The sequence below is a fragment of the Dunckerocampus dactyliophorus genome, chromosome 1 (genome assembly GCF_027744805.1).
Source record: "Dunckerocampus dactyliophorus isolate RoL2022-P2 chromosome 1, RoL_Ddac_1.1, whole genome shotgun sequence".
Taxonomy (NCBI): Eukaryota; Metazoa; Chordata; class Actinopteri; order Syngnathiformes; family Syngnathidae; genus Dunckerocampus; species Dunckerocampus dactyliophorus.
The window spans coordinates 5,600,802-5,628,335 of NC_072819.1; the positions used below are offsets into that span (position 1 = coordinate 5,600,802).

General features: G+C 38.9%; 1 protein-coding gene across 4 annotated transcripts; it reads left to right on the forward strand.

Moving 5' to 3' along the window:
* Nucleotides 1-1,285: 1,285 nt before the first annotated feature.
* On the forward strand, nt 1,286-19,703 carry wu:fa11c10 (protein FAM110B). 4 transcript variants are annotated; one of them, XM_054789644.1, is made up of 4 exons: nt 1,286-1,450; nt 13,253-13,516; nt 16,869-16,943; nt 17,214-19,703. In XM_054789644.1, exon 4 carries the CDS (start codon nt 17,224-17,226, stop codon nt 18,586-18,588), a length of 1,365 nt encoding a protein of 454 aa, XP_054645619.1. In that variant the 5' UTR covers nt 1,286-1,450; nt 13,253-13,516; nt 16,869-16,943; nt 17,214-17,223; the 3' UTR covers nt 18,589-19,703. The 4 variants fall into 4 exon arrangements, with proteins under 4 accessions (XP_054645619.1, XP_054645637.1, XP_054645628.1 ...); XM_054789653.1 differs by lacking the exon at nt 1,286-1,450 and having other exon boundaries at nt 13,019-13,516; nt 16,872-16,943; XM_054789635.1 differs by lacking the exon at nt 1,286-1,450 and having other exon boundaries at nt 13,020-13,516.
* The last annotated feature ends 7,831 nt before the right edge of the window (nt 19,704-27,534 follow it).

Genomic DNA, 27,534 nt, shown 5'->3' on the forward strand with positions numbered 1-27,534 from the left:
AAGACGATGATTGGCCAAAACTTACCATGGAGCTGTGGGGACTGGTTGAATTACTGGCATGAATTAGCACGTTCTGCATTCTTTTTCTCCTTTGGAAAAACGTGTATTTTGAGACACGTTTTCCAACGCTGTGTCAGTTGTGAGCATGCTCCAAGCGTGCCCCAAGGCCTGCAAGGGGAAAAATATACCCGACTCCATATGGACATAACCTTAGTCATTATCTGCCGTATTTGTCAGAGGAGCGGCCAGGGGGCCTTCCAAGCGAGTCACGTGTCGCCCTCAAGACCTCTTAAAAGTTTCAACAAGGCTCGGAATATTTACTCTGCTCACGTGCCCCACATGGAAGCATGGGAGTGTCAACACACACACATCCAGGAGGGCGATGCTATGGAAAATAGCTTTCATTGCAGTTCGACATGGAACCACAGACTTTTGGGCTTTTCACCAGTTGGTGACCGCGATGAAGCCTGTCTGGGCATGTGTGTAAAGAGACAAGCAACATGAGCCTGGTTGCATTCTTGTGTGTGTGTGTGTGTGTGTGTGAGAAATGATCTCGATGTGTGCTGACCTCATCCTCCTCGTTTGGTGGCCATCTCCAGATGAAGGCTCAGAGGACCTAATTGGATCCCAGAGTGTTGGGCCTTAAAGCAAGCGATCACCCCACCTCTGATTCAATTCGTTTTTTCCTCGTCTTTTTTTCTGTTGTCATTGGTCAAGATGTGTGGCGGTGTGAGCAGGGGGAGGGGCGGGGTTAAACAAACACAGCACAAAAACACGAGTGACAGAAAAAGGAGTTTGAACGCCAATCTTCAGTGAAGACCCAACTGTTACCTGGAGGCTGCTTTTTCTTTTTCTTCACCACTTTTTCATTAACAATTTGTTGTGTGGTGTTTGGCTGATGTTGTGTTGTTTGATTGTAAATAGCTAGAAATTTGAATGCAGAGATTTGACCCTTATTGAGATGGGTCTTTGTTTTTTTATTTTATAATATGTTATTATATGATATGTTTTGTAGCTGTTCATTGAGGATTTAAATAAATCCATACAAATAATAAACGTCTGATATAATGTATTTTTTACAACAGTAATTCATTTTACACAATACACATCCTTTAAATAATTAAATTAATTTAAGACAACAACAAAAAATCTGAAGAGCCACTTGGGAGCCGAAAGAGCCGGCTCTTTTTACTGAGCCAAGCCAAAAGCATCGGCTCTTAGCTTCCTGCTTCTCACCAGAGTGGGCGGAGCCTTCCTGCCTGACTGACAGCGTCGGAGAAGGACGGCAGCCTTAAGGAGGAGGAAGTCCATTTGTTGAGCGCACTCACATGTACGTTACCCGCCGGCCTGGGTCGGACCGCTACCTGCTCTCTGCCCATGTTGACGTGGTGTGGATTTCCGTGTCCTCCTGACACTTTTGGGTAGCTTGCTGCTGAGCCGTGGACACCTTGTAAGTAACATCCGCTTGTGTCCCGTTTGGACGGGTCTGTGTGCGTGTGCGTGGACGCGGGCAAGCTTGTTAAAGTAGCACTGTAAAACAGTACAGCCCGTTTGAGTCAAATTAATAATTCCTGTAAACTCAACGAGCTCTGACAAGTTTTGGATTTTAAACATAAGTTTGCAGGTTTGCTGAGGTTAAATTTAGGTTTATGTGTCGTCTTCACCTCAGGCTGATCATGATGCCTTCACTTATCGAGGGGACTACTTTCCGTTGCGGATGGATGGCTAATATGAAGCGCTGAAATATGAAATGATTCCCCAGCTTTAGCGGAAGTGGTAACACTTCACCGTACGGCGTGAAAAACCCGCATTCAAATCTCACCATTTTACCTAATAAAATGATACTTTATAAACGTAAGTTTGTTAGTCAAAACCAAGACAGAGCTTAAGTTGAGTTGAATTGCAATGTTAAGGCTGCAGGTGAGCTGAGATTTGCTAGTTGAATGGGCTACAAATGTTTTACAGTGAGGACCAAAAGTTAATGTTTACGTTGCAGCTGTTTCCTGCAATCTAAAAATACTCATGGGCATGAATTGATTGTCAGCTGTGCAGCAGTGGATGGTGGTGCTTCACAGCACAGCAGTGGTATCTTGGTTTTTGGTTATTCATTTGTTCCCAAAGCTCCGACGGAAAATAAAATGTAGGAAAAGCAAAGCAACTTTTTATCATAGGGAATCATGTACAGTCAATGCAATTCATTTGTTCCAGACACCAAGAAATATGACCGAAAAATGAGTTTTACTTGCAGAAAGCAATGTGAAATCATAATAAATGTGGAATGAAATGCATAAATAACATTTGACATCATTTTTACCTTTTTATTGAAGACTGAAGGAGTGAACGGGACGCACCTTTGTACTTTGTGATGACTTTCTGTCTCGTATTCAATAGTGTTCCCAGTGTTGTTTTCATTAACAGTGATGATAATGAAATTATGGTGTTCATGAAGGTTTTTTTCACTACGAAAAAGGACGGCGACGAGCTAAACATGGCTCTTTGATGACTAAAACATGACGATCGCGTGAGTGAGTTTTCGTTGACGAGACTGGACTAAAATGTTAGTGGGTGGTCTATCAGACGTTTAAAATGCATGACATTTCTGCCTATCGTGTGTGTCATCTTTCAGTCAAAACGTAGCAATGCGTCTTGTTTGACCCTTGGCCCACACCATAGTTTGAGGAAGTAGAAGTGACTGGCGCCACAAGCGGAACCAATATTAAGCAGAAATGGACAAATAAAACGCTATTTTGATTGGTAAATTTAGCTTCAAAGCCCTGGCAGATGGTTATTTGTATCTACTGTTGCTGTGATTGGAGTTGTTACGGGCTACGTCGACGTGCCAGAGAAGCGAAAAGGTAGGCTACTGAAGCGCCGCCGGCACTTCCCTACAGTCACCCATACAGAGTCCCAACCAACGAGTGCCTTTTTAGATGCGAGCTGTCCTGGGCTGGTTCTTTGCCCTGAACTGCGACACAAAATTTGGGTACGAGTTACTAGTTAACGGCAGCCCCCGACCATAGCAATCCAATCCATCTTTATCATGTATTGTGTAAAACTAAGACAGGAACAACATCCAATTTAAAGCACAAAATGAATAAACAGCCAACATCCACCAGAGAGGCTGTGCACCGAACAAACACGCACACTAGCACTCAAAATGGTGATGAAATCTTACCTTTTATGCATTCCCACATAGTATCAGCATTTGGGAGCAAATATGAGGTGAAAGAAAATGGGTAAAAATACAGTATAGTAGTCCGTCTGTACAGCATGGGACAACGGTAGAAGGTGCATTCAAGGGCCATTAAAAAGAAGTGGGACAAAACGCTGCTTGCTTTAAACATGCAATAATTGGTGGATTTCTAAATGTATATTATTTTTTGAATAAAATAATGGCCCATATTTCCAGAATAGATATCCCTTTACATAAAATTTGATGTCATTATCATAGTTGCGTATCAAATTGTTTACCACACAGAGATTCACACCCCTCCTTATTATAGATAAAAACCTATTTCTAGCTGTGATTAATTATGAGTTAACTATGGAGAAAATGGGATCAATCACAATTAAATATTTTAATCGATTGACAGCTCTACTTTAAATATAATCCACCTGAAAGGAAAAACTGAATGCATTGTGCAGAGAGATGACGGTAAACATGGCTGCAATCTCAAGTAGCACCCGGAGTCTCATCACGCTGATATTCTTTATCACAGCAAGTCTTCCAGGGTCTGAAGCAGCAAAACAGCCCCAGACCATCACACTACCACCACCATATTTTACTGTTTGTATGTTTTTTTTGTTGTTGTTGTTTAGTTTTTTTTTTTTTTTTTTTCTTTGCGGCATTACTTTTACACCAGATGTAATGGGACACACACCTTCCAAAAAGTTAAACTTTTGTTTCGTTAGACCACAGAGTATTTTCCTGAAGACCGTCAAGATGTTTTCTGGCAAAATTGAGATGAGCCTTAATTAACGTTGTTTTTGTTCAACAGTGGTTTTGGTCTTGGAACTCTGCCATGCAGGCAATTTTTACCCAGTGTCTTTCTTATGGTGGAGTCATGAACACTGACCTTAACTGAGGCAAGTGAGGCCTGCAGTTCTTTGGCTGTTGTTGTGGAGTCTTGTGTGACCTCTTGGATGAGTCGTCGCTGCACTCTTGGGGTCATTTTGGTTGGTTGGCTGGCCAAGCCTGGGAAGGCTCACCACTGTTTCCATGTTTTCACCATTTGTGGATAATGTCTCTCACTGTGGTTTGCTGGAGTCCCATGGCTTTAGAAATGACTTTATAACCTTGGTAGATCTCAATTAATCTCAGTTAAGTTATGTTTTAGCAGCCGATCACTTTTTCACACAGGGCCATGTAGGTTGTTTTTTTTCCCTCCCTTAATAATAAAAAGTTTCATTTTAAAAACAGCATTTTGTGTTCAGTTGTATTGTCATTGACTAATATTTACATTTGTAAAATGATCTGAAACATTTAAGTGGGACAAACATGCAAAAAATCAATCATCAAGGAGGCAAACACTTTTCACACCGCTGTACATTCAACGTTACTCGACAATAGGCTTTTGATCAATTTCATAGTAAGCCGAATGCTTTCCACCTAAGTCCCGGCACAAACAAGCTAAAGGTAGTTTTCTAGTGCTAACGTCAATTCATTAGATGATGTGTGTGTTACTGTTACGTGACTATAGAACATGCAGGGAGAGCAAGTGTAATGTTTAAACATTGAAGTGGAGGGAAATGTAGCATTTCAGACCTGTTGCTGCTCCCCATGTGTTTAAATGAACACATCAATTAGCGTCATGTTTTTCCGTGTTTACATTCAGTGACGGTGTGGCCATCTTTTTGTGTTTATGTTCTGTCAGCACGTTGCAATATGCTAAACAGGTGGAGTTTAGGTGCTCTGTTATCATACGTAGAGTCTGCTAGTTTTGAACCAAGACTGCACCAAAATGACCGACGAAAAGTGAATCACCCCAAAAGCGGGGTGGACTGGATAAAGATGTACTGTAGCTGCGTGTTGTAATCATGGACCGCTCATGCTTCAGCGCTTCCTCTTGCAGTTGACTAAGCTCTTGCAAAACACTTGCATAACTACATATTGCGCACACACTTCACAGTGTGTGTGTGTGTGTGTGTGTGTGTTGTATTGTATTGTGCTGGCTCAGTGTTGCATGCCCATCACCGCATCCTCAGTGTGCGTGTCGTGAGTCAGCCAGACAGTGACTCGTTAGAAAGTCCAAAGTAACGCAGTAACGCTTCAGCTTTTGTCCAAACAAGCAGTCAATTGTCCTTTTTGAAGAAGTGTTTTTTTTTCCTTCCGTTTAACAAAGGCAACTCATGTAGCCACAGGCACTTTAATCCATCTTATTGGAAGTAGTGATGGGGGATGCCTGATCCAGTCATGAGACATGCCTCCATTCAGGAAATCCATTGGACAGTTTGCAGCCAGCGAGCAGGCTGTCGCCAGGTTTGTTTTCTGTAAGCGATGTTGGGCTTCTTTTTTGTGAAGTCGCTTGCAAATCTACTGAGTCGCGGTTCTTTGGGCTTAGAACCCTCTAGACCAGGGGTCACCAACACAGTGCCCGCGAGCACCAGGTAGCCCCCCACGACCACATGAGGCGCCCGCAGGCCTGCTTTTCATTCAGGTTTTCAGTTAATAATGTGAGAACACTAGAAAGAAATGTATTGTGAAACATAAAATGTGAGTTGTGGATACCAGCATTTAGTGAATGTTTTGGTAAAACAAGCATATTTGATCTGTTTGGGTTGAAAAAAGGTATGAAAATAATTTCTACAAAAATGAGTAGCTCGTGGCCATTTTCATTTTCTAAAAGTAGCTCTCACAAGAAAAAAAGTTGGTGACCCCTGCTCTAGATATGAAATAGCAACACATACTCACTGTTATATTCCTATTACTCTATATGGTAGACATAAGAGAAAATAAGGCTTTTGAAACAGAAAACCCGTCTACCACATTCTAAATGCACTTTTTAACATTACTAAAGCTTTCTAGGCATGAAATAACACCCCTATAGTCACTTTTACTTTCCTATTACCCAATATAGTACACATAAGATAAAATATGACATTCAAGACATAGAAAACCTGTTTACCCTGCGATTAGTCCAGGGTGCAGGCTCCAGCATACCCCCAGAACCCTAGTGAGAATAAGTGTCATAGCAGATGGATGGATGGATGAAAAACCTGTTTACCACCTTCTAAATATCTTTTTTTTTTTTACATTATTGGAGCCCTCTAGGCTTCAAATAACACCCTTATAGTCCTACACTCCTATTACCCAATATAGTAGACATAGGACATAATAACTCACCATTAACATTGGGAAAGTTCCTTGTTGTATATTGAATGTAATGTGGGTGGATCGCATGGCTTTGAAAAAATAAATAAATAAAAAAATGGACATCAACCACTATGACGTTTGTCACTTGATTGTCTTGACAGTCATATTTCATATTTTGAGATTTCAAAAATTCCAAATTATGAGGTAAATTGAAATTATGAGATAAAAAGTCGTAATTATGAGATAAAATCACAAGTATGAGATAGGAAAGTCCACAATTATGAGATAAGTCATAATTGAGATGAAAAGTCAGAATTATGAGCTAAAAAGTCAGAATTATGAAGTCAAAAATATGACAAAGCTCCAGTGAAGAAGACTTTTTATCATAATTTTTACTTCATCTAATAATTTCGACTTTTTATCTCATAATTTGGATTTTGTAATCTCATAATTCTGATGTTTTCTTATGTAATAATTTGGATTTTTAATGTGATAATTGTGACATTTTAGTGGGATATGTACTGTGTTTCGGGGTTTTCATAGAAAGGTGAACTTTTCCTCCCTTGCGTTGAAACATGTGATCACTTGTTCTCCGCCCACCTTTGACCCAGGAGTCCTCCTATAGGCTATACTCATGCTTCTCTTGTTTTCCTCTCCAATCTGAGGGCAACGTCCGCCACTGCGATACAACAGGACATCCTGCGTCATAGAATACATAGACACACACACACACACACGTGAATGCCCTTTGTGTGTATTTTTTGTAGCTCCTCAGCACTGTTGCAGCTTGTTGGGCCCTCCCCAAGTTGCTTGTTCTGAGATTCTCTGCCCCTGTTTTTGTCCCTGTCCCTGGCTGGTGTGCCCTCATGTTTTCCCTGCAGCAAGAGCAATGAAAAGCAATGCTTTGTGCTTAGCATAACCGCACTGCCGTGGTATGCTGGAAGTTTCCGTGATGAAATGCAACTTTCATTCCTCGCTCTGAGGCTGCGGTGGCGTCCTGTGGCGCGCTACGTCCTTTTGGAACGCTGCAGCGGCAAACACGGAATGAGGGAATGAGGGATATTTTGTTTTTGTTTTTGTTTTCTTGGTTAGTCATAGTAGCTCTCCCACACACAAACAGCATTGCATCGTACACACACGTCCGGACCCGCGATTTAAACACCCAGGCTGTGCTCTGCTATGGCAGACCCACACTTGCAATACGTCCAGACAGACAAACCGACATGGCTTTGTCATTTAGGTGAAAAAGCATATTAATATCAACTTCACTCTCTGCTCTCTTTTTTCCCCACATTTTTGCTGTTTTTCCCCCCCCCCATTTCCAATAACCTTCATAACGTTACGTAATATTTTGAATTTTATTTCCATAATATTTTCACTTTTTCCCCAACTCAATAATCCAAAAATCAACAAATTTAATTTGTTTGGTTGGTTTCTCATAATATTACGACATGAAAGAAATCATGTTTTTTTTTAATTATTTAGTATTTAAAAATCTATGCTGCTAAAATGACATTATTTTGGCTAATGACTTTATTCTTGTAAAATTACCACTTTTTCCTGTCCGAATACAACTTTTTTTCCTTTTAACATTTTGATTTTATTTTTGTAAAATTACAGCTGCATTTTTTTTTCATTTTTGCTGTTTTTTTTTATTTTCCAATAAAATTTTCTTTTCATGATTAAAACTTTATGCCTATAACTTTTTTATGACATTTTTTCTTTAATATTTTCAACTCTATGCTACTAAAATGACATTAGTTTTCCTCATAATACTGAGTTTATTCTTGTAAAATTGTGACTTTTTTTTCCTCATTACAATACGACTGTTGTCTCTTAATATGTTGACTTTATTTTTAAGTTACAGCTGTTTGTTTTTTTCATTTTTGCTGTTTTTTTTATTTTCTAACTATTTCAACATTCTTCTTGTAATTTTTTTCTCGTAATTATGACTTTATTTCTATAATATTTTTACTTTATTCCAATATTCTAACTTTTTTTAAATTTTATTTAAATTACATTTTGTTTTTTTTGGTTTTTCATATTAATTTTTTTTAAAGACTTTTTTTGCTTAATATTTCAACTTTCTTCATGTAAATGTTCTTATAATTCTAACTCTATTTCCATAATGTTTTTATTCCAATAATATAACTTTTTCCCCAACCTAATTTTCCAAAAATGACAACTTTATGTTTTGTTTGCTTCTCATATTACAACTTTTTTCCTTTTAAAATATTTTTTTTTTCTTAAATATTTTGGCACTATAGTACTAAAATGACATTATTTTTCCGCATAACTTTATGAGTTTATTCTAGTAAACTTGCAACTTTTTTTTTGTTCCAATACAACTATTTTGTCTTGTAAAATTACAGCAGCATTTTTTAATGTTCTTATATATTTTATTTCCGTAATATTATAACTTTTTCCCCTTTACGACGTAAAAAAAACAATTTTTTCTTTAATATTTCAACTTTATGCTACTAAAATGGAATTATTTTTCCTCATAATATTACGAGGTTATTCTTTTAAAATTGCAACTTTTTTCTCTTAATGTTTTGACAAGACACACATCCCAAAGGAAGAACGTTCACAAACCACCATGACAAGCACTAGGATACAGGAAGTTTGAGAATGTATGTAACAGGAAGCAGTGAATTTCGAGCTCTGACGAGCATGACCTCGCCACTTTTACCAGACTTGGGCCTTTTTGCGCATGTGCAAGTTTCTGTGCAAGCGCCTTGTGGCAAGTGACTCAAGTGAATTGTATAACTGATTCACAACTCGAGTACAGTAATCCCTCGCCACAACGCACTTCCTATTTCGCGGCTTCACTCCATCACAGTTTTTGAAAAAAAATATTCATGAATGAATGATGTTGTTTTGGGTTTGAATCCAGCCCATTATAAGTCATAATATGCATATTGATGCAAATTTCACGTAATTTATTGCCTTAATGAAACCCTTTCAAGCATGAAAGTGTCTACATGAAGTCAAATACAAATTATATATTATAATTATTATATTAATACAAAAAAAATAAGGCATTCAGGAGATGCATTCAAATATTGTTGTGATGATGTCACTAGGTGCCAGTAATGTTACATTGATGAGACAATATCCACAGCAGGAAGTAATATCCAAGGAACAACAAGGAATTCTAATGCTAGCATATGTGAGTCTATATTATGTCTTATTTTCTTTTATTATGTCTACTATATTGGGTAATATGAGTGTAAAGGTGACTATAGGGGTGTTATTTGACGTCCAGAGGGCTCTAATGTTAAGTGTATTTAGAAGGTGGTAAACAGGTTTTCTACGTCTTATTTTCTTTTATTATGTCTACTATATTGGGTAATAGGAGTGTAAAGGTGATATAGGGGTGTTATTTCATGTCTCGAGGGCTCTAGTCATGTTAAAAGGCGTATTTAGTAGGTGGTAAACAGGTTTTTTTATGTTTTATACGTCTTATTTTTTCTTATGTCTACTATATTGGATAATAAGAGTGTAAAGGCGATATAGGGGTGTTATTTCATGTCTTGAGGGCTCTAGTAATGTTGAAAAAAAAATTAATTTAGGTGGTAAACAAGTGTTCTATGTCTTATTTTCTTTTATTATGTCTACTATATTGGGTAATAAGAAGGTAAAGGTGACTATAGGGGTGTTATTTTATGTCCATAGGGCTCTAATAAAGTTAAAGTGTATGTAGAAGGTGGTGAACAGATTTTCTATGGCGTAACTACCAAAATATTCCATTTATTCCATAAGGAAAAGTTATCACGGTCGGATGGGGAACCAATTAGCCGCCATAAACCAGGCATTACTGTACCTGACTCACAACTTGTCCATGTGTGAGTTTCTGCTCATGTGGTTTGTGGCTAGTGACGGGGGTGAAGCAAGTACCCAATGGGCTGTCAGAAGTGGCATTATTAGCCATGGCTAGCACAGGAACATGTGTGGGTAGTGTTCATCATGCATGTGGTGATTAGTTGACAAGAGTCCAGAATTGGGCGTGTTTCAGAGGGGCAGAGACCAAGATGGCCGTTAATGACAACACCAGCTTTTTATAAGACCAGCTTGCGTCATCTTTGTAGCCAGCTAGCAACGGCAGACAAACATGCAGCCTTCCTACCGAGTCAGAAAGGCGTCTTTCTACTGGTCTAAATTTGGACCGGAACATGGCGCACTTTCCAAGGTTAATGACAAGCTTGTATGAGCGCACACTGCTGCTTAAAGGCTTCTCCAAGGCCCATTTCTAGGAAAGGAAAGGCAAAAGTCCTCCTTTTTACCACTTTGAGGAGTTAAACATGACTGCATAAGAACGATACAGGCCCAGCCGAGCTTTGATGATATTACAAAACACTTTTTTTTTCTTGAATATTTAATCTCTATGCTACTGAAATGATATTATTTTTCCTCATAATGTTACAAGTTTATTCTTGTAAAATTGCAACTTTTTTCTCTTTAGAATACAATTAGGGCTGCACGGTTGTCTAGTAGTTAGCATGTTGGCCAACACAGTAACAGTCTGGAGATCGGGAAGACCTCCCTTGGGCATTTCTGTGTAGAGTTTGCATGTTCTCTTTGTGCGTGTGTTGGTTTTCTCCGGGTACTTCGGTTTCCTCACACATTACAAAAAACATGCATGTTAGGTTAATTGGCTAACATGTGACTCTAAATTGTCCATAGGTATGAATGTGAGTGTGAATGGTTGTTTGTCTATATGTGCCCTGCCATTGGCTGGCGACCAGTCCAGGGTGTACCCCGCCTGTTGCCCGAAGTCAGCTGGGATAGGCTCCAGCATACCCCCGCAACCCTAAAGAGGAGAAGCGGTATAGAAAATATATGGAATACAATTCTTTTTTTCTTTCTATTTTGTCTTTATTCTCATAAAATTGCAGCTGCTGTTGTTTTTTGGGGTTTTTTTCCCAACAATTTCAACTTTCTTTATCAATTTTCATTTACATAGTATTTTATCTTTATTTCCGTAATATAACTTTTTCCCCAACCTATTTTTCCATAAATGACAACTTCATGATGTTTTGTGTTTCTCATAATAAGACTTTTTACCAAAAAGACATATTTTTTCTATAATATGTCAACTCTAAATGCCATGATTTTTCCTCATATTATGGCTTTACAAAAATAACATCTTTTTTTTTAATGCTTCAACTTTGTGCCACTAAAATTACATTATTTTATTTTATTTTTTTAATTGACGGAACAAATACACCTAGCAAGAAAGATTCATTATTTTATATTTTAAAATATTTTTATGTACTGTATGTACAAATAAAGTAGTAGTAGTAATAATAACAATAGTTGTTGTTGTTGTTGTTATTATTATTATTATTATTATTATTATTATTATTATTATTATAAATAAAAAATGTAAAAATGATATATCAGAAAGTGTATGTTGACATGCAATTCTTCCAGGCATTGTGGGCCACATAAATGGATATGGCGGGCTGAATCTGGGCCCCGGGGCCTTGAGGTTGACACGTGTGGGCTGTACATTCAATGATAGCAAACATTAGGAGCTGAACTTTGCCAAATCTCTATCACCAGCTGGCATGTGTGTGTGCGTCACATCAGTGTACGCCATGGGCGGCCATCTTGTGACTTGTGTTTCTGACACTTCCCTGTCAGGGCAGTAAGATATGACTTTGCTCTTCACACAGGACTCTAGGGCGATAATGATGATTAAAAAAAAATAGTTTTATGTATTCGTGGTTAGCTTACCACGGGGATTGCACGCTCAAAAAGCCACCTGCAGGTAAAGGCAAGGGCCACAGACGTGGATGTGACGCATATTTTAACGGACAAAAGGTTTCATTTGATGGTCAAAGTGTTTGATGGTCAGTGGCTGCGCCCCCCCATGTGTTTGATGCGGCGTTTGTAGGAACACATGGATGTTTTTCCTGTATGTATGCAAGGCATGTTTCCCAGCAGGTGTGTGCTTTCCTCACTGGCAGATGGAGGTAAAGACAGGTGTGCGTCTGTCACTGGCAATCACTAAGCCCTTGGTGGGGACCAGCCAAGTGTCCCCACCAATTAGATGCGTGTTTGCTCCCAGCTAAGCAGTCAAACACTTGGAGATGCTCAGAAAGGCACTTCTTCATCAGTGGGACCTTTTTAAGTCCCTGTCAACTTGACTGCTTTTTTCAGTCTTTGGCCAAAGAACAAAAATGCACCAAAATCAATGTTGTTATGAATTGTTGACCCATGCAAGGATCTAATTGCTTCATATCAAATATTATACTTTAAAAGTCATTTTTGGAAAATACGACATATTTCATGTTTTTGCAATTTTAAAAAAAGTTAATATAAACTTAAATAGATATGAACTTAAAAAATTGAAAAAATATAAAAAAGTAACAAGCTTTATATGGACAGATAGATCGGAAGATAATGTAGAGATTTAAGTGGTGAATTTAAAAAAAAAAAAGAATATATGACTTCCTTATAACCGTGCAAACATGAAAACAGAAAATTGCAGCTGTTTTGCCCGTTGAAACAGATCCCCCCCCCCCCCCCCCCCCCCCCCCACACACACACACACACACTTTCTCCCTTTTCAAAGAATTTTCATTTGAATGAAAACCCTCCTCACCGTGCTCTTGTTCTCATTTGGGGGGAGGGCTCCCATTGGTCAGGTGGTCGCCTCTAGCCACACCCCTGTGTGACGCTGAGCTCCCCGGCCCGGCGTGTGATTGGCTGGCGGGAGGAGCCAGACGTGGTATTAGACTGCTGTCCTGTCTGCTCGGCTTCAGTACTGAGCGGAGTCCCTAGCAGAGTTTGTGTTGTTCGTGTGTGTGTGTTTGTGTGTTTGTTTTTAGTGTGCGTGTGTGTGTATGTGTGCAAGAGGACCACATTTCCACTGCTGTCTGATTTTGGATTTTTTTTTTTTTTTTCCCTTCTCCCTCACCCGCTCTCCAGGACTGGAGGTTCACATCTGGACGTGTTTGATCTCAGCTTAAAGAGTCTCAGCTGTGACCCCGATAGGCGGCTTATCCATCTGGGTCAGCACGGGGCCCACAGCGGTGTCGCCCATGTAGAATTTCACCCTGACTGACCCCCGTCCTGCCACACGCCGTCCACTGACGCTCTGGACCCGGGAGGGGGGGGCAGGGAAAGGGGGTGAGGAAGGAAGGATAACAGCGGCGAGAGGAGGAAGAGGAGCGAGTGCTTCAACGCAGAGCGGTAAGCACGTTAAACGGGGGGGAAGGGGGAGGGGCGGGAGGGGGTGGGGGGAGCATTGGAAGAAAAGACCAAACGTACAAAAGAGTGGGGAAAAGGACATGTGGGACCTTCATTGTCCTCTTTCAGCAGCAACACACAAGCCTTCTCATTCACTAAACACGCTTGGACTGCACATACATCAGCACATAAACACATCAATATATCAATACATCAATGCCATTTATGGATATGGCGGCAAATCCCAACAACAGTTATCTGATGGCACTTTACACCTGAGGTACACACTCGTAAATGAAAACAGAGAAGCACCACACAAGCACAAGCACTTGGCGATGGAGACAAGGAAAAACTCCCCCTGGGGAAGAAACCTTGAACACAACCCAAGCTCTGTGGAGGGGGGCCATCTGTCTCAACCGGTTGAGTTGAGGCGGATAGAAGAATAGAGTGGAGGGATAGACAGATTAAGAGGAAAAAAGTCATATTCTAATGAGAAATGAAGTTGCAATTTTATGTGAATAAACTCGGAATATTATGAGGAAAAATGTCATTTTTAGCAGCATAGAGTTGGAAAAAAATATTTTTACGTCATATTATGAAAAACAAACGAAACAAAATAAAGTTGTTGCTTTTGGCAAATTAGGTTGGGAAAAGTTATATTATGGGAATAAAGTCATAATATTATGAGAAGGAAATTTACAAGAATAAAGTTGAAATATTTAGAAAATAAATAAAAACTATATAAATGGTCAAAAAGAACATTAATTTTATGAGAATAAAGTCAAAATATCAAGAGAAAAAGTCGTATTCTAACGAGGAAAAAAGTTGCGATTTTACAAGAATAAACTGGTAATATTATGAAAAAAAATTTAATTTAGGCTGCATAGAGTTGGGGAAAAAAAATTTAAGTCATAATATGAAAAACAAATTAAACAAAATAAAGTTGTCATTTTTGGCAAATTAGGTTGGGGAAAAGTTACTGTATTTTATGGGAATAAACTCATAATATTACGAGAAGGAAATTTACAATATGAAAGTTGAAATAATTGGAAAATTTAAAAAATAAAAACAATAGGAATGTGCGAAAAGAGCAGTCATTTTACGAAAATAAAGTCAAAATATTAAGAGAATAAATCGTATTCTAACGAGGAAAAAAGCTGCAATTTTACAAGACTCAACTGGTAATATTATGAAGGAAAATAATGTCATTTTAGTAGCATAGAGTTGAAAAGTTGTTTTTTTAATTCTAATATGACAAACAAACAAAACAAAATAAAGTTGTCATTTTTGGGAAAAAAAATAGGTTCGGGGGAAAAAGTTATGCAGGAATAAAGACTTAATATTCCAAGAAGGAAATTTACCAGAAGGAAGTAGAAATTGTTGGAAAATAAATTGAAAAAGCCCAACAGTAGAAATGGGGGAAAAACAGCTGTAATTTTACGAGAATAAAGTCCAAATATTGACAACAGTTGTATTCTAATGAGGGAAAAAAAAAGTTGTTTAAAGTTGAGAATGAACTGGTAATATTATGAGGAAAAATAACATTTTAGTAGCATAGAGTTGGAAAAAAGATTTTTTTTTTAAGTCTTATCAGGGGTCAGTTGTAACTATATGCTTTAACAAACGGGTGGCTCTACCTACCAATCTACTTCTGAAAAATTCTAGGAGTGGCAAGTAAGTGTAAACTGTAGGAGGTTGGTGTTCTAGTGGGTTATTAGGGTACTAGGAGCTCTTTAAGATACAGTATACCGGTGCCTGACTGTGTAGTGCTTTATGTGTAAGGAGAATTTTCAACTCGGTCCTAAATTGTACAGGTAACCGGTGCAGTGAGGCTAGTACGGGTGAAATTTTCACATCGTTACGTGAAAAATCGACACATAAACACATCATTACATAAACGCACCAGCGCTTGAACGCATCAATACGTCAACACATCAACACATGAGTACATCAATAGTGTTCCCTCGTTTATCGTGGGGGACGGGTTCCCAAAATAGCCCGCAATAAGTGAAATCCGCGAAATAGCCAACTTTTTTTGTACAATTATTATATGTTTTAAGGCTGTAAAACCCTCACCATATACTTTATACCCTTTTCCCAGACAGGCATTAACATTTTATTACATTTCTCTCTTGTTTAAACTCTCAAAATTTCATTTGAATTTTAGTGAACTTAAGAGATTGGATACAAGAAATGAAGTGACGCACGCACATTTCACTCCTCTGATCGTGGCTTGTCCTGGCATGTAGCATTTTTGTAAAACATATTCCTCCTACTCGTCCTCCATGAACCGAAGATGAATTTACAGCCGCGTAACATCTGCCTTCATTTAGCATGTATGATTGCTAGCAGCTAGCGATCATCCAACAGGAAACAAGCAATGGTCTACGGCCAATCAGAACACAGAACACAATGGGCGGGTTCTCCCTTTGCCAATCAGGACTGTTGTGGCTCTATATTTACTGAGACGAATGGGACACGTCTTCAACTCGCATGAGTATACAGTAGAAGTAGTAAACACAATAACAGACACATACAAAAGAGCACCGATAGATCGCTCTAATACACCACAAGGACGCAAAACACAATACCTTCATTTTTTTTATTCTTATATTTTTTTCATCATATAAATAAATAATTCAACAGTTGATTTCAACATGGAAATAAAGATGACTCATAATTCATCAATATGGTCGGGTTTGTAGATTCACAATGTAGAATTCATTATTTCCACCCTTCCTTCATGTGCATTGTACATTACAATTATAAAATAAACAATTATCCAAATGACAATACAGCCGAAGTCAAGACAACACATAAATAACTTAAGCCATAAGAAGACTTAATCAATTTATAATAAAGTAATAGCACGAGTAACAAGCCCTTGTATAAAAACACATTTCCATAATGGAGTTCAGGGCACATGGCGTAATGAACTTGAATGAGGGCTTTTATTGAATGCATATGCATCTTACCGCTGACTTATTCTAGCAGCAATTTGGATAAGAAAGATGAAAAATGTCATTTTGCACACCGCCTGTCGCCCGCCACAACGAGAGCCGCTTATTACTTCCGCATCTTTGCCGGCGAAGAGCGACAGACAATCAGGAGGAGACACTAATGTCATGTGACATTTGGGACTTGGGTTACAGAACCATTCGTTCATAGCGGTATCGAACCGAGACCATGGAACTGCAGGCTGTAAAGAGGCCCCCAGACCTGACGTTTGGCACCCCTGTTAGTGGTACATGGTGACGGTAGCTGGCAGAGTCCCAGCACCCATGGGGCAGTTTAGCACCGCGTCACAGCTTTTCCCCTTGGCTCGGCTTGACTCGGTCTCCTGTGTTTCCTTCAGCAGTGGGAGACTTGAGGGCAGCAAGAACTGGGGAGCACTGCATCAAAGTGGACGCTAAAACGGCTAAGGCACAGGGTAAGCTAATGTTAGCATCTGTGTTTATTTCGGTTACTTTAGCACGTATGGTATCAGGTGCTGTCAGTGGTATCTAGAAGTACCCGCTTTTACCAATGGAAAAGCCTCTGTGGTGCTGATAGCCAAGTAGTCCTTTGGTGCATCGTTCAAGGGCACCCGAGCTCTAAATGTGAGGGGGCTCGTTCATGCCCCATCCAAGTGTTTACATTGAATTTATATTGAAGATTGAATATAAAAACATCCTCTTGAAGCTTCCTCTCTTTCTCTCAGTGCCACCATCATGCCAGTGGAAACCCTGCGGCCCTCAGACGGCCACCTGCCTAGGGCGCCCCTCACCTCGACCATGCCCTTCAGGATACTCAACAAGGGGCCCGACTACTTCCGGCGCCAGGCTGAGCCGGGCGGCCGCAAGCTGAGCGCCGTGGAGCGCCTGGAGGCAGACAAGGCCAAGTACGTCAAGAGCCAGCAAGTGGCGCTCACTCGACAGGCGCCCGTCAAGCCACCAATCATCAGGAAGCCCCTTGTCCCGCCGGCCTTGATGCTCCAGTGTCACATGGGCACTCCCGCTGCCCGTAAAAGTCCACGGTCCGCATACAGTGGGGATAGTAGCGGCATGAGGGAAGCGAGAGAGAGAAGAGGACCCCCTCTCAACTTGGATATTTTGAACAATCTGATCAATGACGTATGCGACGCCCCCCTGCCCTGCTCCCAGTCGTCTTCATCCACCTCCCCCTCGTCCTCGTCACCGTCGTCGGGGGCCAAGAGCATCGGCAGCAGCCTGTCGGCAGAGCGGGAGCAGAGCAACCAACTCCTCAACAACCTCAAACCGCTGAGCACCGCCACCTCCTCATCCACCTCCTCTTGCACCTCCTCCCCACTCAACAGCATCCTGCGGACCTCCGCAGCCGACCCCAGCCACCGCCCTCCCCCTGTCCCGGCACGGGCACCCCGCATCATTGTCCCGTCAGCCTACATCTCTCCAAACACCGTCACAGTGCGCAGGGTGGATGTTCGACCCCACGCTGAAATTAGGAAGCCCCAGAGGCCCCTGCTCAGACTTCGGCAGATCGCCCAAGGTCAAGTAGCACACCCCCAGGTGCCCCCACCAGCCCCCCAGAACCCCCCTCAACCCAACACCATTACACAAACCACGGCCCCGCCTCCTTCCTACCTGCCTCCCAGCCCTATGCTAGTGCGCACAGGCATGATCCCGCCCGCCTCCCCTGCCTTCACCCGCTTGTCCAACGCCAGCTCCAAAGGCTCGACCCGTAAACACCCCTCCTTGCACCGCTCCAAGTCGGACCTGAGTGACCGCTACTCACGTGCCACGGCCGATCTGGAGCGCTTCTTCAACTATTGCGGGCTGGACCCCGACGAGGTGGAGGGCATGGGTGGGGTGGAGCGCTTCACCCGGGCCAACTCGGACATCGTGTCCATCTCAAAGCTGCGCAGCGTCAGCACGCCAAGCTCCGAGTGCGGGGACGAGGTGGAGCCAGGCCGGGAGGACTACGCCGATGAGGACGAGGACGGCGGCGCCAGAGAGCGAGTCCCGTATGGCATCTCGGTGATCGAGAGGAACGCCCGAGTCATCAAGTGGCTCTATGGCATCCGCCAGGCACAGCACGCTAACAGCGCTGGACACTAACAGCGCTGTTTCAAGCGTGTAAACCACAAACTGACTGGAAACCACAGGATGCCGCTTTGGATTTAAGTGAAGAAGGGAAGACTTCATTTTTTGTGGCCTTTTCCTCCCTGGAACACTTTCACGCTGTCAACTGAAGTCTGAAATCCACAATGGTACTTTGTATTTACTTTGTATTTGCAAGCAATACTCAAAGGTACTGTCTCATGTCTCTGGGTGCCTTCACACTTGTCAGCTTTCTGTGCTCTGCCAGCACGCTTCCAACGCCTTCACCCCAAATGTGTTATGTTTGTCAAAGGAACTCTCTAAAAGTATATTTTACAAGCTTTTTCTCAAGTCTAAGCTGGTTTAAAAAAAAAAAAAAAAAATGGAATATAAAAATTTGTTCCATATTCCACCCAGCAGACTGCATTCTGGTTTGGAATATTTGAGTTATGTCATATAAGTCATGGAAGGTCTTTAGAGGTATATTGTAAAAGCTTTTGGTGAAATTTAAACCTGATAAAACAGCTGAATATAAAAATGTCTTCCCTATTCCACCCAGCAAGTGGCATTTGGGTTTTGAAAATTTCAGTTATGTCATATAATACGTCATGAGAGGTCCTTTTAAAAGCATATTTTACAAGCTTTTGGTGAAATCTAAACTGGTAATACAGCAGACTATAAAAATGAACTACGTATTCTGCCCAGCAGATGATATCTTGGTTCGGAATATTTGAATTACATCACATAGTAAATCACAAAAGGTCTTTAAAAGTATATTTTACAAGCTTTTGGTGAAATCTAAACCAGTAAAAACAGCAGAATATAAAAATTTGCTACGTATTCAACCCAGCAGACGAAATTTTGGTTTGGAATATTTGTGTTACGTCACATCTTAAGTCGTGAAAGTTCTTTACAAATATATTGTACAAGCTTTTGGTGAAATTTAAACCTGATAAAACAGCTGAATATAAAAATGTGTTCCATATTCCACCCGGCAAACAGCATTTTGGTTTGGAATATTTCAGTTATGTCACATAATACGTCATGGAAGGTCTTTTTAAAAGCATATTTTACAAGCTTTTGGTGAAATCTAAACTGGTAATACAGCAGACTATAAAAATGAACTACGTATTCACCCCAACAGATGATATTTTGGTCCAGAATATTTGAATTGCATCACATAAGTCACAAAAGGTTTTTAGAAGTATATTTTACAAGCTTTTGGTGAAATCTAAACCAGTAAAAACAGCATAAGATAAACGTATTGTTACGTATGTTACGTACTCAACCCAGGAGATGACATTTTCTTTCGCAATATTTGAGTTACGTCACATCTTAAGTCATGAAAGGTCTTTACAAATATATTTTACAAGCTTTTGGTGAAATTTAAACCTGTAAAAACAGCTGAATATAAAAATTTTGTTCCACATTCCACCCAGCAGACGGCATTTTGGTTTGGAATATTTGAGCCACATTACATAAGAAGTCATGAAAGACCTTTTTAAAAAGTATATTTTACAAGCTTTTGGTGAAATCTAAGCTGCTATAAAAAAGAAAATCGCATAAGATAAAAAATAGCTGCGTATTCAAGCAGAGGTCATTTTGGTTTGGAATATTTGAGTTACTGGTATGTCATGAAAGCTGTCCAATCAAGTTCTTTCTTTTACGGAACTCTTCTTAACTGTGCAACCTTTGGTCACATGACAAGAATACCAGTGTGAATGCTAAAACAACCACACCAAAATATGCGCCTTTTCTTCGGTCTGGACCAGAGTACTGAACCACAAGTGTGAAGTCAGCCTTAGTGTTTGTGCGTGTGTGTGTGTGTGTGTTTGTGCGTGTGTGTGTGTGCGCGCGTGCGGAGAGAGAGCGCACTGATGCTGTGAAAAGTCTGAAAAAACTTAGCAATTGTACAAAAAGACTGTTTAATGTATTTTGTCGGCATGCAACTTTGTGTACATTGATACTTTTCCCACCAGACGCGCCCATTTAGCTTCGCGTCAACATGCTAGCACGGTGGGTGGACGCTTCAGTGTTGGGCGTCGTGCTTTGAAGGCGCATGCCATGCCAGAGTGGCCAGCATGAAAAGAGATGTCTCAGGAAGACGTGGTTGCCATACAATATTTATTTGGAAAACGAGTCTAAGTTTGTGGAAAGTGCACTACAGGATGGAAGCAAATGTAAATGCACAAAGTGAGCAAGTACAGAAGCGTCGGACCCCCGGCGGTCCGACATGGAGGACTGGAGACGGGACTGCCAAAGATGCACAAAGGCTTTAAATGAAGTTGTTGTTTGAAAGCAAGAATTAAAAGCAATCACTTTGTCTGTGCTGAGTTTGCTGTCAATGTGCTTTGGTGTGCCGTTGATGCCTGCTGGACCGACGCCTCGTGTGGAATGTTTTGTCCCCAGCTCTCCCACTTCCAGGGGGCGTCCGCATTCACTTTATTCCTGCTGCCTTACCTCCACCGAGAAAGATCTGAAGGAGCCAAATGACTTCTTTGGTGCGTCAGCTTGGGCATTTTTCATGAGAGCCTCACATGCTTCCCGACACGTGGGATGGAATGAACGCTCCTTACCAGCTCTAGCCGTCTTGCCAGAAGTCACACTGCGCTCCCATCCTGTCATATCATCCTCATCGTCATGCGTGTGCTTGTCGTGGCTGGCTGCCGTCCCGAGGAGCTTTGTACGCGTTTTTATTGCTACCTCATCTTTGTTCGCGTGCTTCTAGGATTGACGTGAAAACTGCAGCAGGCTGTGAATATTTATGTCAGGGGTGTCCAAAGTGCACGCCCCTGACATAAATATTTTTTATGATGTTAATACAAAAGTAAAAAGATCAATATATTAAATAAATATATTATTAAATAGATTTTTAAAAATTATAAAATAGATATGTTTGTTGGCCCATAGCTCATTCTAGAAAATATTTAACAAGAAAACTTTCTATTAAAAACGGGGGGGAAAATCATCGGTAATTAAAATAAATTTATGAGACTAAATAATATAATATATTATATTATAATAATGTAAAATAAATAATATAAAAAAATAAATAAATAATTTATTTATTTCAGTAGCATAAAATTGAAATATTATAGAAAAAAGATGAGGTCTAATATGACAAAAACCAAGTTTAATTTTTGGGAAATTAGGTTGGTGAAAAGTTGAAATAGAAAGAAAGTTGAAATAGTTGGAAAATTAAAAAAAAAAAAAGAATAAATATAAGAATAAAGTTAAAGCATTGACAGAAAAAGTCGTATTCTAATGAGGAAAAAATCGTAATATGGGGGGAAATTTCATTTTAGTAGCATAAAGTTGAAATATTAAAAAGAGTTTTTTTTTAAGTGAAAAAAAAAAGTAAAATTTTTGGCAAAATTACCTTGCGGAAAAAGTAAAGTTATGCGAATGAAGTTAAAATAGTTGGGAAATGAATAAAAAAAACTGCGATTTTATAACAATTAAGTCAAAATATTGAGAGAAAATAAGTTGTATTCTATCGAGGAAAAAAATCCAAAATTTTACAAGAATAAAGTTGTAATATTATGGGGAAAATGTTAAAGAAATAATGTTTTGGGTTTTTTTTTAAGTTGTAATATTATGAGCAACAAAAAAAAAAAAAATCAGAAATACTTTGGGGGTGGGGGGGCTGCGGAAATAGGGAAAAAAAACAGCTGTAATTTTACAAGAAGTCAAAATATTGAGATGACAATGAGGTATTGTTATGGGGAAAAATAACATCATTTTAGTAGCATGAAGTTGAAATATTACAGAAAAAGGATGGGGGTGGGTTTGAAATCTTAATATTATGAACATAGCGAAGTTGTAATTTTTGGAAATTCCATTTGCAGAAAAGGTTCTCATTATGGGAATAAAGTCAAAATATCATGGGACTAAAGTCATAATTACAAGAAGAAAATCTAAAAAAAAATTTAAAAAGACACAACAGCAGAAATGGAAAAAAACAGCTGTAATTTTGTGAGAATAAAGTCAAAATATTAAGAGAAAGAATTATATTCTGGTGAAAAAAAGAGTGGCAATTTTACGAGAATACAGTAAACTGGTAATATTTTGGGAAAAATAATGTTAATTTAGTAGCATAGAGTTGAAATATTAAAGAAAAATTTTAAAAAACGAAACAACCGCTGAAATTATAAAAAAAAAGCTGTAATTTTCAGAGAAAACGGTCGTATTCCAATGAGAGAAAAATGATATTTTTCCAGAATAACCTCATAATATTATTGGAAAAAAATTTCATTTTAATAGCCAAGAGTTAAAATATGAAAGAAAAAAACAGAAGAAGAAAAAAGAGGTGCAATATTGTCCAAATCGAGAACAGTCGTCAGATTGCGAATTTACTTACTTAACTCACGTCCTTTTAAGGTTTATTTTGGAAGGATTGGTGACGTGTGAACGATGAATTCATGTTTTGCAGCATTAAACAATTGTTACATAAGACACGACACACGCATACACAAACCTTGTCATCTGACAGGATGGACGAGCATATGTTCTTATTCACTGACCGCGGATCAGCTGGCCTCTGGCATCCTGACAACACACACACACACACTCACGCACACGCTGGTGTGTGTTTCAGGCCTGCTTGTGTTAGAGCTTTTACATTTATTACGTGTCACACGGATACAATGTTCCAAACTTTTTTTAGCAGGGATAAAAGTGTGGGTGGCGCTATGATATTGCATGTACTCTATATATACTCATCTATAGTCATGTATCATCATCTGTATCGTCATACATATATGGTCACGTGTACACATATGTTCACTACCAGTCAAAAGTATGGGGACACTTTATCACCTTATTGTATGAGAAGGTGTCTCTAAACTTTTGACTGGTACCATACACACTACCAGTCAAAAGTATGTGGACACTTAATCACCTTATTGTATGAGAACGTGTCCCTAAACTTTTGACTGGTACCACGCACACTACCAGTCAAAAGTATGGGGACACTTTATCACCTTATTGTATGAGAACGTGTCCCTAAACTTTTGACTGGTACCACGCACACTACCAGTCAAAAGTATTGGGGACACTTTATCATGTTGTTTGTCTGAGAACGTGTGTCTAAAGTTTTGACTTGTACCACGCACACTACCAGTGAAAAGTATTTGGACACTTTATCACCTTATTGTATGAGAACGTGTCTCTAAACTTTTGTCTGGTACCACGCACACTACCAGTCAAAACTATGGGAGCACTTTATCATGTTTTTGTCTGAGAAGGTGACCAGTACCATGCACACTACGAGTCAAAAGTATGTGGACATTTTATCATCCTATTGTATGAGGACGTGTCTCTAAACTTTTGATTGGTACCATGCGCACTGCCAGTCAAAAGTATGGGGACACTATATGTTATTGTATGAGAAGGTGTCTCTAAACATTTGACTGGTACCATGCACACTACCAGTCAAAAGTATGGGGACACTTTATCACCTTATTGTCTGAGAAGGTGTCTCTAAACTTTTGCCGGGTTGCATATATGTCCTCGTACATGTCCTAGCTTGATGTTGACATTGTGCATGCCGTGATAAGCTGATTAAGACACTAAGCCAGATGGGATCACAGTGTTTTTGACTACACGCTCTGTATGTATGTGTGTATGTGTGTGTGTGTGTGTGTGTGTGTGCGTGTGTGTGTGTGTTTTCTATCCCGTGGGAAAGTGAAAGTGTGTTGTCAGTGTTAGCTTAGCATGCTGTCGCTCGGTTGTAGTTATTTCTGTCCTTCTGTCTTTGTATTGTCCTGCTGTCTTTGTTCATCTAAATCAGGGACGGTAGCGTCTGTGATGACGGGGGCCAATCCGAGGGCCGGGCGACCTATTACATACGACAAAAATGCAGCGATGGTTTTACACCCCCAACAACCGCATGTGCTTCAATTACCGCGTCATTTGCCTCAAAACCCCTCAATCCAAGCAAGCAGATGCAGGATGCAAAATGTAGGTAGTTGGTAGTTTTTTAACCCTTTAAAGAGCAGCAGGTTTACATTTCAGTAGCAAGGAACCCTTAAAGAAATCAGTCTCGAGCGTTCCATTTTGCTGCATGCTTTGAATGGGGGAGAAGTGGCGCCACCTGGTGGACCAATGATGAAAATGTAAAGCCTGTGGTCTAAATTGAAATATTATCATAAAGCAGGGGTGTCCTAACTTTTTCCAGTAAGGGCCACATGGTGAAACATGAAAGGATGCCACTTTGCCACTTTGGTATTTTGTGAAATATGCCAAAAAGTTAAATTATTATTATTTTTTTAAACTGCAGCTGAGCTTTGTGATAGGTAAAAAAAAAAAAAAAAAAAGCCTATTATTGTTATTACGTATCAACTTCACTCTTTGCCCTTCTTTCCCATTTTTGCCGTTGTTTTTTTAAAATTATTTTTCCAAATATTTCAATTTTCTTCTTAGATAACCTTCGTAAATTTTCTTTTTTGTAATATTATGACTTTATTCCCATAATATTATAACTTTTTCCCCAACCTAATTCTCTAAAAATGACAACTTTATTTTGTTTTGTTTGTTTCTCATGATACAACTTAAAAAAAAAACTTTACTATTTCAACTCTATGCTACAAATTTTTTCTTTTTCTTTTTTTTATAATATTTCGACTTTATTCTTGCAAAATTGCAGTGTTTTTTTTATGTCTGCTGTTTTCTTGTAAATATTTTATTTACAAGAGAACATTTATCTCATAATTATGACTTCATTCCCATGATATTTTGACTTTATTCCAATAATATAACTTTTTACGCAACCAAATGTTTGAAAAACAACATTATTCGTTGTTTTGTTTCTCATATTACGATTCTCAAAAAATAGCATATTTTTTCTTGAATATTTCAACTCTATGCTACGAAAATTACGTTATTTTTCCTCATATTTTGCCTTTATTCTCATAAAATTACAGCTGTTTTTCCCATTTCTGCTATTTTTTTGTGGTTATCGTTTGAATTATTTCGAACATGCACACAGTTTACATTGAATGCTTCAGATTGCAATTCACAATTCCGAAAAGGAGTAGGAAGAAGCAGAGCTTATTTAATCCTACTCCCTCTCCGTATCGCATCCATAGCTAATGTGTTTTTCCAACTATTTCAACTTTTCTATTACAAATTTTATTCTCGGAATTATGACTTTATTCCCATAATATTTTGACTTTATTCTCATAATGTTATATATTTTTCTGGAACCTAATTTCCCCAAATTACAACTTTATTGGTTGTTTCTCAAAATATTACCATTCTTTTTTCTTGAATATTTGAATTCTATGCTACTAAAGTGACATTTTATCTTGTAATATTATGAGTTTATTCTTGTAAAATTGTGCATTTTTTTCTCCTTAGCAAATGACTTTTTTCTCTTCATATTTTGACTTTATTCTCGTAAAATTACAGCTGTTTTTCACATTTCTGCTGGGTTTTTTTTTCAACTATTTCACCTTTTTTGTAGTCAATTTTCTCCTCATAATTGTGACTTTATTCCCAAAATATTTTGACTTTATTCTCACAATATTACAACTTTTTTCGCAACCTAATTTGCCAAAATTGACAACTTTATTGTTTTGTTTGTTTCTCATAATATTACTTTCAAAAAATAACTAAATAAATATAAAATAATAATTTGTCTTTAATATTTCATCTCTATGCTACTAAAATTACATTATTTTTCCTCATAATATTACAAGTTTATTTTTGTAAAATCGCAACTTTTTTCCTCCTTCGAATATGACTTTTTTCTCTTAATATTTTGACTTTATTCTTCTAAAATTACAGTTGTTTTTCCCATTTCTGCCGGGGATTTTTTTTTTTCAACTATTTCAACTTTTTTGTAAATTTTCTCCTCATAATTCTGACTTTATTCTCGTAATATTTGGATTCTACTCTCATAAAATTATACCTTTTTTCTGCAACCAAATTTTCCAAAATTGACACCTTTGTTTGTTTCCCATAATATTACGAATTTGAAAAAATACTTTTTTTTTAATATTTCAAGTGTATGCAAACAAAATGAGGTTATTTTGCCTATTTTGACATTATTCTCATAAAATGACTACTTTTTCTTGTTAAGTTACAATTTTTTTCTCTTCATATTTAGACTTTCTTCCTGTAATAAATTAATACTGTTGATTTTTCCATTTTCGCTGTTTTTTTTGTTTTGTTTTTTTAGTTTTCATGTAAAATGAGATTTTTAGAATGTGCTGTTAACCACAAATGACACCCCGTCATAAAGGATTGCTTTAGGTTATGTTTAGACTTTTTCAATGGGACATTTTTGCTGACGTTTGCTGGCATTCAATGCAGACAAAATGTCTTCAACATTAAAAACTGAATGGCACAAAATGTCACTTTCTCTTTTAGCCACACACACGCACACACACACACACACACACACGCACACACACCCCCACACACACACACACGCACACACACACACACACACACACACTCTTTCTGTCTTGTCGGCTGTGAAAGACAAAACACATCCTTGGCTTTTCTACCAGTGGATTTTTTTTTTCAAAGGTCATTTTAAAGTAAACATGTTTTTTTTTTTTTCTTGACAGTCAAGCGTCGATCCCACCTCTCCTTAATCTCATCCTCCTCGCTGCTGTGGGGCTTCCTTGTTATCAGACAGGAAGTAGCGGAGGTGGGCTTCCTGTCCCACTTAGCAACATAACGTGAAAAGAATGCGACTGCTGATGAAAGATTTAGCAGCAAAGAGCGCTACGTACATCATGACATCAATTTTTCATGCAAGGCCCCAAGTGGTGTCCTATACCCTTGCCTGTCTGTCTACTGTTGTGTGTGTGTGTGTGTGTGTGTGTGCGTTGCTCAGATTAGCATCTCTAATTGACATGAGCAAGTTGCGTCCGTCGCATCCGTCCAACCAACAATCAACTTTTTGACTGCATAAAACATGAAGGAAAGCACCAGCAGGGCCGACATGACCTA

What these genes read in the sequence shown, in the direction of transcription:
- wu:fa11c10 (XM_054789644.1), top strand. Translation starts at nt 17,224, where the DNA reads ATGCCAGTGGAAACCCTGCGGCCCTCAGACGGCCACCTGCCTAGGGCG.